This window comes from Bos indicus, chromosome 21 (assembly GCF_029378745.1).
Source record: "Bos indicus isolate NIAB-ARS_2022 breed Sahiwal x Tharparkar chromosome 21, NIAB-ARS_B.indTharparkar_mat_pri_1.0, whole genome shotgun sequence".
NCBI lineage: Eukaryota > Metazoa > Chordata > Mammalia > Artiodactyla > Bovidae > Bos > Bos indicus.
In genome coordinates, this window is record NC_091780.1 from 51,796,601 (window position 1) to 51,810,614 (window position 14,014).

At 34.5% G+C, this 14,014-nt stretch overlaps 1 protein-coding gene across 2 annotated transcripts in view; it reads left to right on the forward strand.

Annotated features, from left to right (window-relative positions):
* LRFN5 (leucine rich repeat and fibronectin type III domain containing 5) overlaps positions 1 to 4,417 on the forward strand; it is a 318,530-nt gene extending 314,113 nt beyond the window's left edge. For both annotated transcript variants that reach the window (XM_070775496.1, XM_070775497.1), the window contains one exon: positions 4,038 to 4,417. In XM_070775496.1, the coding sequence (XP_070631597.1) occupies positions 4,038 to 4,055 (18 nt within the window). In that variant the 3' untranslated portion in view covers positions 4,056 to 4,417. The remainder of the gene's footprint in view (positions 1 to 4,037) is intronic.
* The last annotated feature ends 9,597 nt before the right edge of the window (positions 4,418 to 14,014 follow it).

Below are 14,014 nucleotides of genomic sequence, written 5' to 3' on the forward strand. Positions count from 1 at the left end.
GAATTATCATGCAACTTTGGACACCCAGCTGTTCTGAAAGAGAATATCCGTAGAAAGGGTTTAAAAAGTCAAGGTTTCTCTATGAGAAGCATGATCCAGGATGGGGCTAACTGTTCTATCAAGATTTGATAGGAAAGTCAATCTGGTCATCTTTCAATTACCAACTGAAGCAATTTCTCAAGTATTCGTTTTTCGTGGGGCATGTTACGTATCATTGTGTTTATTTCTTTATTTTACCACAGTGTTAGAAGTCAAATTTAGAGAAAAGTAATCTCCTTGGGAATTTATGTGCTACTCAAGATAGCAAAAGGTTTGCCAATGTAATAAGTATGTAAGATTTCTAATAATGACTTCTCTGTGCTAAAATAATATTAATTTGAGAACTTTGGAAAATATAGTTTAAAATAAAAAAAAAATGTAAATCTGTCATAACCCACCACCCAGACATAAATACTACTGTGGTGCATGATCTTTCAGTGATTTGTCATTTCTGTATGTAGTAAATTCTTATGTACATATGTATGTTTGTATTAGATTTCGTATGTAGGATATGTCACCTACTTTTAAAATTTTATGCTGAGTCTTCCTTTGTTGAAACATAATGTCATAGCAACTTTATTTCCATGCTTTGGGTATTTTTTTTTCTTTCTACAAGCATTAGCAAGAAAAATAAACCCTCAGGCAAGGAAGAGTTTTAACAAAATTTAGTGGCAATACATCATTTACTCACCACCCAATTTCCTGCTACGTTTCTGTTATCAGATTTAAGTCACCGTATGACCTCAGTGTAACTATTCTTGGTATTTGATAAATGATTCCTGCAGCAGCAGGCCTATCATTTCTGCAGCTGTCAGCACAACCAAGCAGCAATGTCCCTGTGAAGAGACTGTGACCCGTGGGCTCTGAGTCTTCTCACGGCCTTTCACACTGTCAGCGCCACTTCACCTTGTGAATGAAACGAGGTAGAGAGCTGGCAGAGATTCCTTGTGCTCATAGTTTCTTCTTCTTCTTCTTTTTTTTTTTTCTGGCTGGCAGTGGAGGGTGCTAGTGGGATGAAGAAGATTATACCATTTTAGCTTAAGTTTATATTTCCTGCAGGATGTTAACATACATGTCTTTTTCTGCCCAGTGGCAAAATGTGTTTCCCAATCATTGGCCTATTGCATTAAACTTAATTAAAATGTCCCTTAATATACAGACAATAATATAAGCCAAAAAAAAGAAGAAACTTGACACATTTTTTTAATTTAAAAAGATGTTTCCTAGGTGACAGTATTAAACTGATCATACCACCATCCGTAACATAGCATCAAGCTCTCGTAGGAAGGAGCAGAGAGGGTGGAAATGTTTTGCCCTGTAAGGGGTTTGGGTGCTCTTCTTTACACTGAGGTAACTGCTAAGATGACTGTTTTTTTAAGATTTATTTCATTTCCATTAGAATATGCCTGGTGTCAATTTTATTCCTTAAGACTTTTCCTATATGTGAATAGAAACAGAGTGAGCTTAAAATATTTAATGTAACACATAGAATCCTTCTATAATAAACCATAAGATTCCAATTACACTAAGATGAGTTGAGAGCAAAGGGGAAAGGAATCATTGGCAGAATCAGTGATAATTACCCTGTAATTAAATATACACAAAAGTCACTCAGTCGTGTCCGACTCTTTGTGATCCCATGGATTGTAGCCCACCAGGCTCCTCGGTCCATGGGATTTTCCAGGCATGAATACTAGAGTGGGTTGCTGTTTCCTTCTCCGCTGTAAGTACATAGGCACATATAAATTAGCCTTGTGTTTGAAAATACTGTTATGCTTAAAATGAATCAGGTAGAACAATTGATACGATGTGTTTGGCAGTTAAGTAAAAGCAGTTAATTCATTTGCATTTATACTGAAAATGCCTTTAAGGAAAAAAAAATTGTACGTATTTCTTGTATTCAGACCAACAAATGTGTATTTTGTGTGTGTGTTTCAGTGTGTACAGTGTTTCAGTGTGTACAGCCACTATTCTGTGACTGCTGGTGCCAGTCTTTAAGACAGTTGTTTCCTGGTTTCAATACTTTTGATTTCTGATCTTTCTTTTTAGTATATATCAATCAAGTATTTTTTAAAAACCTTAAACTTTGTCATAAAATCTCTGCTACAGATGCAGTAACCATGAAAAGAGTCCAGTTCTTTTAGACAGACTATTAATACATAAGTGCATGGAAAGTTACTAGTGTTGATTAGAAATAAACAGCAGTATTAAAATAACTGTGGACAAACAGTTTGGAAAACATGTGAACTAAGAACCAAGCAGCAAAGCAAATGTATGTATATGATTCGGATGTCTTTCCAATGTTCTTTTTCTAAGCAATAATGACCGATATAAAATGCTTGGTTCTGTAGGACTTTTTTTTGCCTATGATATTCCCTTCAAGTAAATTAAAAAAAGAGTAAGAGAATAGGCACTTAGTAAGAAACATTTAACTTTTTTTTTTTTACAATAATTCAACCATACTTTTTGGCATATTTATTTGAACATTATAGAAAAACAGAAAAAATATATATAGAACCCTAGTGTCAGCAATAACCTTTAGAAATCATTTCCTTCTTTTTAGATGCCCTGACTAGAGATGAAAAACCTTTCATAGGACTTAATTACATTACGAAAAAGAGTAATAACAGTTGCCCAAATCCATTTGATGTCAGTTTGTTTTTTCTTCTTTTAATGTTGAGGTAGCCTTAATTTCTCCTTTTATTTGTAAAACTGTTAATAAGACTAAAGTGTTTTGCATCCTATCCTTTCACTGTCACATGAGGGCCATTGACAAAACATCCTGAACCTACCCCAAATTCAGTATATTCATTTCTTATAACATTTTATCATAATTACTATAGTCTATCTTGCTTTTCCTTTGTTCCTTTTCCTTTGATACTCTAGTAATTTTTGTTCCATATTTCAATATTTATGGAATCATTATGAGTTTCTTTATTAATAAGTAAAAAGTGTTATTTTGACTCTCACCTATAAAATTTTTAATCAGCCTCATATTATGTCATCATTTCAATAATGGCAGATTCAGGGCAGACCAATTCATGTCCTCATTCCCAAATCTGATTGCTATTTCCTAATCTGTAAAATTAGCAGCTTATTTATAAACCATAATTCCAAAGTTTGTTAATAATGATATTATATGTAGTTGTTCTTGAATGGAAAGGAGAAAAATTACTTCTATTTCATATTATGAAATCCTATATTTCTCAAAAATTTTTCCATCTTTAAATATAGAATTTATACATATATTTTAAAGCCATGAGTCCTGAGAACCCATTCATTGGAAAAAAAATATTTTCAGTTTATTTAAAATTTTTAATGATTTTGTATGATTTTCTTTCAAAATCATATTAACTGTGAAATTCCTTTGCTTGTGAATAAATTTCAGTTTTCACATTTATTTTATTGTCCAGTAGGTGAAGAATTAATTAATAAAGAAGAACTAATAGTCTTCACTATATTAAATGTGTAATTAAAAATTTATGAAACCTTAATATGACACAAAGCTTCCAAAAGAATATATTAAAAAGTAGAGATCACTTAAGTTTTAGATGTGATGAACAAATTTGATCTACAATATTCGTATCTTAAAAATCAGCTTGAATATTTGTTAAAACCTGAATGGCATGCATTAATGAATAAAATATATATATTTTTAATCTTGAGAATATAAATGTGAAAATCAAAGCAATGAAGAATGCCATTCCTCAATTTTGGTTCTGAGTTGCATAACTATTTAGTCTTAATACATTTAGGTTCCTTTCTAAAATAAAATTTTTAAAAATATTTTTCAACAATTTGAAGTTACCAAGAAACATTTTAAGAGCTGATGTGCATGTCTAAGTAACATCCAGATGTATACCTAGTATTGTGCAGCAATAAGTTCCTGCCTGGTTGCTTACAGTTCAGTAACTTCTAGATTACTAGCAAAATAATCTTATTAGCTATGTGTTTTCCTTCTTTCTTTCTTTCTTTTTTTTCTTTTTCTTTCATTTCAGAGGCCGGAGTTAATCTGAAGAGCACCACTTCTCTCTCTCCTGAAAAAAATTGCTACTGATATTTTTACTGGATAAAATTTAAAAATCGTTCAATTCACAAAGGCTTATTGTTGAACTGGTATCCTAGAAGAAATTGTCCACAGGAGCCGAAGCAGAAGTCTCTGATGCCGCAGAACTGGCTCTATCAGACCATGGTTCATCCCCTTTTAAAACCAAATTTTTTTTCTTCTGGCTTACAAGTATTTTTTTTAAAGAAGGAAAGGAAAAAAACCTACATTGGCATCGAGTTCTGTATCAATCCATGTTACATTGCCGTCCATGATTTAAGACTGTAGAATCTTGAATAATCTATATCACTTTAACAAATAAATGTTTTACTATGACAGAATCTGCACGTTGCCTGATTTGTGGAAACCTCAGTTGCTTCAGGTATGAATGGTGAAGTGATGATGGTAGGAACTAACAATACTATTTTACATCTATGTAGTTCAAAACCTTAAGGGATCACAAATTGCTGTATAATAATGGAACTAGTTCTTCCATGACAAGTGCACCCACTTCTATGGGAGGGCAGTACAGCTATTTAAACAGCTTTATGAAAATTTTTATTCTTCAGTGTAACAGAAAGGGAAGACAGATCTCCTACTGGGATTTCAGAAAGTATCAAGGTAGGTGTATTGTAATTAATACAAATTGATTCATTGCTTTTCTGGAGAACAAAGGCAGAGATTTTAATAATTTTAGGTCTTATGTTTCATTATAAATGCCCATTTCTCCAGTTTTCCATTGGAGATATATATATATATAGTTTACATTTTTAAAAATTTACTTAAAACTAAAAAATCTAGAAAACTGTCTTTGAAAAATGTAGGTTAATCTGTTAACCATTCCACATCTCAGGCTGTTAAAAATATCCAACTATCCAAAGAGAAGTTATAAAATGTCAGTCATAAGATGGCACTTAGAATCTGTGCTCGGGAGCCTAACTACACTAGACATAAAACCTGTGCACACACACACACTAAGGCACTGCCAGACACACACACTGCACAACTGAAACGAAGTAACACCTTTAGATGCAATGTAGTTAGTTTCTGACTTCCAGCAAATGACTTCATTCTGTTTCCTGACAACTCAAGTACGCAGAGCAATCCTGTTTACCTGTGTGTACGTGTATATACGCATGGATAAATGTTTATGGTCACAAAAAGGAGACAATTTGGACAATAAGCATTGCCTCTGTGAATCTGTTCCTGCCATACACAAATTTTCTCCTCAAATATAATCTTTCAGGAACACAGATAGCTTTCCTGGATTTCAGAGTTTAATTTATTAAATTCTCTCTGGGGAAAACTGCAGCCTTACCTTCAAGGACATTCTCCTGTTTATATTTACATTCCATTTACTCCAATCTCTACCCCCTCAGGTCTAATTCTTGTTTTTCTTGATGATAGTAAGTAGCCTGACTGCTTCATCTTTTTAAGATATTCATGCTATTGTGTTCTAAGGAACAGGGATTTTAGAACTAAAATTGTGTTTAATCTTGTCAAGTCTTCACTCTGCATCTAGATCTAAGACTTCACTTATGTACAAATTCAAACAACACCCATAGTATACATATGTTCTCTTTTTTTCAAATATTGTTGAAAAATATTTAGGCACAGTCTCTGATCCTGTGCTGCTGCTGCTGCTGCTAAGTCGCTTCAGTCCTGTCTGACTGTGCAACCCCATAGATGGCAGCCCATCAGGCTCCCCCATCCCTGGGATTCTCCAGGCAAGAACACTGGAGTAGGGTGCCATTGCCTTCTCCCCTCTGATCCTGTAAGTGTCCAATAATCAATTACATTTACAGACAGGTATTTACTTCTTATACTGTGAGGTTAAGAGAACACAACTGCATACCCATAACTAAATAAGATTAATGATCACTCACGAATAAAAGTTTTGAAAAAATGTGACAAAAATGTTTTTAGGATGAGTGGAAACAGTTTCTTTTAGCTAATCATATTATAAAGGGGTGAAGAAATGTATGATAAAAAGTCTTACTGTAAGGTTCTTGGATAGACTTCCCTGGTGGCTCAGACAGTAAAGAAACCGCCTGCAATGGGAGAGACCTGGGTCCAATCCCTGGATAGGGAAGATCCCCTGGAAAAGGGAATGGCAACCCGCTCCAATATTCCTGCCTGGAGAATCCCCATGGACAGAGGAGCCTGGCGGGCTATAGTCCATGGGGTCTCAGGGTCAGGACCAGCACACAAGGTTCTTGGACATACATTGAAAACCAAAACATGCAATAGAAAACCACGTTTTCTATTACTCTACATTCCTGAGTAATTTTGCAAGTAATTTAACTGCTAAAAATATATAGCATAATTAGTATGAATATTTGTCAATTCAATTTGTGATTTCTTACACAGAATATAAAGCATATCAAACACACAAGAAGATCAAAAGTGTTTTGAATGCAATATAGACACAGCGTGAGGCATGAAAGAGGACTGACAACTGTAATTACATTTTTGAAAAATCTGCAATCGTGATTTTTGAAATCCATAATCTGTAGAATTGAAAATTAGTAATAAAATGCCATAGTGGTTGAAAGGTATAACTTCTACATGGAAAGAAACTCAAATATTGGGTTGACCAAAAAGTTTGTTTGGGTTTTTCCATACCATGTAATGGAAAAATCTGAAGTTTTAATTTTAATTTCCTTGTACAAGTTTTTGTCTGTTAAAAATACAAAGTATCCTGTTTCACATATGTGGAATGTTTTGTGACACATTCTTGTTTTGTTCAAAATATATTCACATTATTTCTTCCTTTATTCTGCTTTCCATGTGTTGAGAAGTTACTCCATTTTTATTTCCAAAATATATTACATGATATCTCATAGGTCTACTTATCAAATGTGTGTGTTTCAAGGTATATGCAATTATTTAAAATTGCAAGTGAGGGAGAATATATTATGTCCAACCAAAATAAAAGTCTGAAGAATATGATTGCTTTATTTGAAATACAACTATAATATCCAGGAAATTATCTACACTAGATTTTTATGTGGAAAATATATATAACATGAAATCTAATATTTTAACCATTTAGACTATATAATCACTATTATTAATTACATTCACAATATTGTGCAGTCATCACCATTATCTATTTTTTTAAATGTTTCTATCATCCCAAACGCAAAGTCTAGACTCATTAATCAGTTACACCTGTTCTGTCTCCCATCAGTCCCTGGTAAATTCTAATCAATTTTATGAATTTGCCTGTGCTAGATATATCACTTAAGTGAGGTCTTACAATGTTTGTCTTTTTCTATCTGGCTTATTCATCTTATCATAATGCTTTTAAAATTCATTGTGTCGAAGCATGTATCAGAACTTTATTTCTATTTATGGCCGAATAATATTTCATCCTATGTATATAGCACATTTTTTATTCATTCTTATTTTGGTGGACACTTGTCTTTACCTTATGGGCATTGGGCGTAATACTGGTGTACAGGTATATATTTGCATTTCAGTTTTCAGTTCTTTTTGCTGTATACTTAGGAGTGGGCAGTAATTTTATGTTGAGTTTTTTTCAGAACTTCCCAAACTGTTTTCCACTATGGCTACTCCATTTTACCTTCACTAGAGTAATGTGCAATGTGCGAGGATTCCATTTTCTCCATATATAATTTTTAGTTTTTTGTTAGTTATCCTCATAGGTGGAAATTATCATATTATGATATTGGTTTGCATTTCCCTAATCATTTATAATATTGAGCTTATTTTCATATGCTTTGGTCATTTTTACATCTTCTTTGGAGAAATATAAACTCAAGTCATTCACCCATAATTAAATTGGATTCTCTTTTATTATTGAGTCAAAGCCATTCTTTATATATTCTTAATATTAAACTCTTCTCAGGTATATAATTTGCAAATATTCTCTCCCATTCTGTAGCTTGTCTTTTCACTTTCTTGATATTATCATTTAATGAACAAAAATGTTGAATTTTTATGAAATCTGTTCATGTATTTTTTCTTTTGTGTTTGTGCTTTGGTGTCATATCTAAGAATTCACTAACCGGTCAGTGGTCATCAAGACTTGCCTCTATGCATTTTTCTAAGAATTGTGATTTTACATAGATGATTGATCTTATATATAGATGATTGGTCCATTTTACATAAATTTTTGAACATGATTTGAGGAAATCTCCAATTTTAGATGGAAATCCAGTTGTCCCAGCACCTTTCTTGAAAACCTGTTCTTTTCTCATTGAATGGACTTGGAAGGCTTGTCAAAAATCAGCTGCACGCATTTATTTCTAGACTCCATATTCTATTCCATCAGGCTATATGTCCTATCTTTATGCCGATAACACAATGTTTTGATTACTATAGGTTTTTAACTTTTGAAACCAAACATGTGAGTCCTCCAACTATATTCTCCGGTTTTCAAGAAGGTTTGGCTATTGCGGGCCCCTTACAAATGAGTTTGAGGATTGGCTTTTCCATTTTTACAAAACAGCAACTGGGAATTTTGATATATATTGCATTGAACATGTAGACTACACTGGGTGGTTTTGACACTGTGACAATATCAAGTTTCTCAATCCATGGACAAGGGCTGTTTTTAATTTCTTTCGACAATGTTTTGTTCTTTTCAGTGTATAAGTCTTTCACATCCTTTGATACGTTCATTCCTAAGTATGTAATTCTTTTATATGCTCTTACAAATGGAATTGTTTTCTTAATTATCTTTGTGGATACTTCATTGCTAGTGTTTAAAAAACCAGTTGATTTTTGGGTGTTAATCATATACCTTGCAACTAGGTAGATTTAGCTTATTAGCTATAGTAGCTTTCTTGTGAATTCTTGGGGTTTCTATTTATAGAATAATGCCCCATATGATTAGAGATACAGTTGGTCCTTCATATCTACAGTTTCTGCATCTATGGATTCAACCATGAATAAAAAAAAATATTTTTAAATAAAAAATTCTAAGAAGTTCCAAAAGCAAAACTTAGAGTTACCATTTCCTACAACTGTTTATATATCAGTTACATTATAACTACTTATAATGCATAGTGTTTATATCATATTATAAATGATCTAGCCATAGTTTAAAGTATATGGGAGGATACGCTGAGGATGTATTCAAATACTGCACCATTTTATGTAAGGGACTTGAGCATCCTTGGATTTTGGTATCTAGAAAGGGTTCTGGAAACAATGACCCAAGAATCCCACGGGACAACTTGGAATAAACAATATAGTTTATTTCTTCTTTTCCTACTGCCGCTGCTGCTAAGTCACTTCAGTCATGTCCGACTCTGTGCGACCCCATAGACGGCAGCCCATCAGGCTCCCCCGTCCCTGGGATTCTCCAGGCAAGAACACTGGAGTGTGTTGCCATTTCCTTCTCCAGTGCATGAAAGCGAAAAGTGAAAGTGAAGTCGCTCAGTCGTGTCCGACTTTTCGGGACCCCATGGACTGAAGCCTACTAGGCTCCTCCGTCCATGGGATTTTCCAAGCAAGAGTACTGGAGTGGAGTGCCATTGCCTTCTCCGGTCATTTCCTACTAGAATTCTTTAAATTTTCTTTTCTGGTCTAAATATCTGCCTGGAAATTCCAGTAAAATATTAATGGCAGTGGTGAAAGTGGCATCATTATTTTATTTTTGATCTTGGAGGAATCTTTGAAGAGGAATATGACATTGTTGTTCAGTCACTGTCATAACTTTTCTTCTAGGCAGCAAGCATCTTTTAAAAAATCCGCAATCTGTCATAAAAGGAATATGACATAGATTGTGGATTTTTAGAAAGTAGCCTTTATCTTGTTGAGGAAGTTTCCTCCAATTTCTAGTTTTCTGGTATATTAATCATGAAATAATGTTGCATTTTTTCCAAATGATACTTCTCTTTCTCAGAATTGAGATAATTATGTGGTTTGGTGCTGGGGGCGGTTATTTGTGTTGTTGTTGTATCTTTATTCTATTAATGTGATGTATTACACTGATCAGTTTTCTTTGATCGTCTTAGTATTCCTGGGGTAAATCCCACATGGCCATGATGTATAATCCTTTTAGTATGCTGTTGCATTTGTTTTGCTAGTGTTTTTTTTTAAGGTTTTTTGCATCTCTATACACCGTGGATATTGATGTATACTTTTATTTCCTTGTGAGATTTTTATTTGGCCTTGGTTATCAGGTAATGCTCACCTGCTAGAATGAGTTTCCTCCTCCTCTGTTTTGAAAGAGAATTGGTGTGAATTCCTCTTTAACTGTTTGGCAGAATTCACTAGTGAAGACATCTGTCTGGAGCTGGAGTTTGTTGGGAGATTTTGAATTATTGATTCAACTTTTTATTTTATAGGTCTGTTGAGATTTTCTTTTCCTTTTGAGTCAGTTTAGGTAATTTGTGTGTTTCTAACAATTTGTCGATTTAATCTAGACAATTGGTTTGTTAATGTTCCTAGTATTCTCCTATAGTTTTTCTTTTTTTTTTTTTTTAGTTTTTCTTTTGTTTGTTTCTGTAAGGTCAGTTCTATCTATTATTCAGAATACAGTCTCCAAATATTGTCATAGTACTGTATCTCTCTTCAGTTCTGCTGACTTCATATATTTTGGGACATTGTTTGCTGGTATATTAAGTTACAGTTGTTATACTCTCTGGATGATGTGATTGGTCTTACTGGTCTTAGAATATTTTCAGTATCACATATTTGATTATCATAATTGTTATCTGAATGAGCCTATTTTAAGTTCATTATGCTTATTTGGTAAATGTAAACTTGTCACATCTATTTCACTTGTTTCCAATCCAAACTACCATTGGCTTCTCTTCTTACATTATTTACTAATCCGACAGGGAGGCCTGGCATGCTGCAATTCATGGGGTCACAAAGAGTCGGACACGACTGAACTGAACTGAACTGAATCTTTCATTTCTGTCTTCCTAACTGAAATCCAGTTTTAAGGCCTAATACCCATTACCCACCTGAGTCTCATCAATAACCCATATATCAGTCTCTGTCATTAACATCTTACCAAACGATCAGAGCGTGCTCCCACAAAGCAACATTTCAATTGCCAGCTAATCAAATGACCCAGTGAAGAAGTTTTTCTCTCTGTGGGCTAGTAAAGCAGATCATAAACAACTCTCTAACTGCATTTATGATCTGAGTATCAGCATAAAGATTAAAAGAGACAACAAAAGAAAACAAATTCTTTCTAAAAGAATTTGTAACATATATCCACAAATCACTCAAAAATTATAATAGCATAACATATGAGTACCTGTAAAAGCAAACAATAAATGCTCTATATCATTGGACTTCCCAGGTGGCACAATGGTAAAGAATCTGCCTGCCATTGCAGAAGGAGATTCAGGTTTGATCCCTGGGTCTGGAAGATCCCCTGAGGAAGGAAATGGCAACCCATTGCAGTATTCTTCCCTGGGAAACCCCATGGACAGAGGAGCCTTGTGGTCTACAGTCTGTGGGGTCCCAAATAGTTGAAGATGACTGAGAATGAATGTATGCATATACATTATCATAGCACAAATGCAACTTGATTGCAATTCATGATGTCTGCTTGAAAGAGTTGTTTTAAGCTCTTTTTGTTGTTGATCCTATTGAAGAAAAGCAGTACAGGTACCTATAAAGATAGGGCCTAATATCACATTTTATGACTTCTAGGGAGTGTGACATGTGAAAATTAGAATAAGAAAAAAATTCATCCAAATTGTTTTTCTAGCTTGAGTTAAGAAAATAAAACTTGTGCATTAAGATTCATAAAGTCTCATGTTTAAAAATTTAGACATAAAAATGTAATCAGATGTGATCGGAAACTTTTTTATTTGAATGAATTTCTGAGTGAAATGGCTTAGGAAATGTTCCCAGGTAATCCTCCGTCCGTTTTATTTCAAACAGAATGCTTTAAAATCTCTGACACCCTTTATTAAACTTGTTCAATTCTGCAACCATTTTTTCAACTTTTATTTTGTCCAGGGTCTGTTACTATTCAAAGGGGATAGAGAAATAGATGGCTCAATGGCCTTCCAAATGTCCACACTTAGGTGGTAAGTTAATGTGTAAACAACGTATATTAGTCTGTTCAAGCTTCTCTAACAACACACCACAGACTGGGTGGCCTGTGTGGTTTCATTCTGGTGAAGATATCTTCCTATTTACAGCTGATTCCTTGTCACTGTGTCCTTATGTGGTGGAAGGAACTGGGATCTCTCTGGAGCCTTTTTTCCTCAGGCATTAATCCCATTCCTGAGGGCCTCATTCTAACCATCTAAGCATCACCCAAATGTCCACAACATCCCAGTACTCACTTGGGCATTAAAATTTCAACATATTAATTTGGAGTGGATAGGAGACACAAACATTAAGACCATTGCACTCATAGGTTTACACAAAGTAATACTGTTAGGAATTTAGGACAGCTGTGTGAGACCAGGCCAATATCAACTCAAACCACTTTCACCAACCGTGTGTTCCCCTTGTGTTGTTCATAGAAATGTGTATCTTCCTCTTTAGACGTGAAATTCCTGAAATCAGCTGCTATGTCCTATTCAATTTTGGATCTCCTACCATCTTCAGTATAGTGCTTTGAATATACAGGACAAATATATGTTTGCTGTATATATTGCAGCAGCTTCATACAGAACTGAAGAATGGCAAATTTGGATTCAGCTATGAGAATACAGGAAAGTCTTCTGTGATGAACTTAAGGCAATAGTTAACAAACAGAAACAATAATTAGACACAAAAAGTACAGATGTAACCTACATTTATCTATTAAGTAAACATGGTATGTGTTAGCATCATGTGCTTCTAAATTGATTTAGAAATAGAGATTACCCGACCTCAAACACTTATGTGTTCCTATCAAATCAATCTACTAAGTATCATAGGAAATTTCGTACCTGGGCTGAGAGCTAACTTTTATTAGAGTAAATAGAAGTATAAACAGCAATTTCTAAAACAAGACATAATACATGCACTATAATAGATCCACTGTGAGAAACAAATAATTACAAATGATTGCGTTTCTAAGCCTAGTATCTGAAAGTATGGAGACTAACATTGAGAGTGATGGAAAGATGAGTGGTATAAAGTATTCATTCCATTTTAACCTATATGATATTGTGACTCATAATAAGAAATACGTATTTGATCTTCCCAGGTTCCAACATGGAACTCCTTAACCCTTGGAATTTCCTAAGAGAATAAAAAGGCATCTTTTGTTAAGTTGATGAGGAGCACCTGAGGGCTGGTTGCCAGTAGAAACTCTGTGTGATTAGAGGGTTGAAACCGTCAATGATATCCTGCCACCCCACTCCTCATCTTCCTGTAGGAGAAAGGTGCTGGGGCTTGAATTGTTTGCCAGCGGCTGATGATTTAATCAATCTTGCCTCTAATGAGGGAGGCTTCCTTAAAGTGAAAAAGAAGAGGTTTCAGTGAGCTTCCAGATGGGGGAACACTTGGAGATTTGGGGAGAGGGACATGCTGGGACAAAGCATGGAAACCCCAGGCCTTTTCCCCACACCTTGTGCTTTGCGACTCTTCCATATGGCTGTTCCTGAGTTATATCATTTTTGTAATAAACCACTAACCTCCTGATGAAAAGGTTTTCTGAGTTCTGTATGCTGCTCTCGCAAATTAACGGAACCCGAGGATGGAAACTGTAATCTACAACAGGTTGGTCAGAAGAACAGGTAATGACTTATTTTCTCTCCTGAACCCACTAAAATCATCATGTAATATTTCTTTCTGTCATCCTCTCTATGGTTAATTTACTCAAGTTTTTCCTTAGTTAAAAATTGCTTAACACTTCTGTGGTGGCTACCCTGACTGAACTAAAGAATTTGAAGGGAATTAATCCATAATTCTTTGTTATTTGAAATAGCTAAATGGCAACCCACTCCAGTATTCTTGCCTGGAGAATCCCAGGGATAGAGGAGCCTGGTG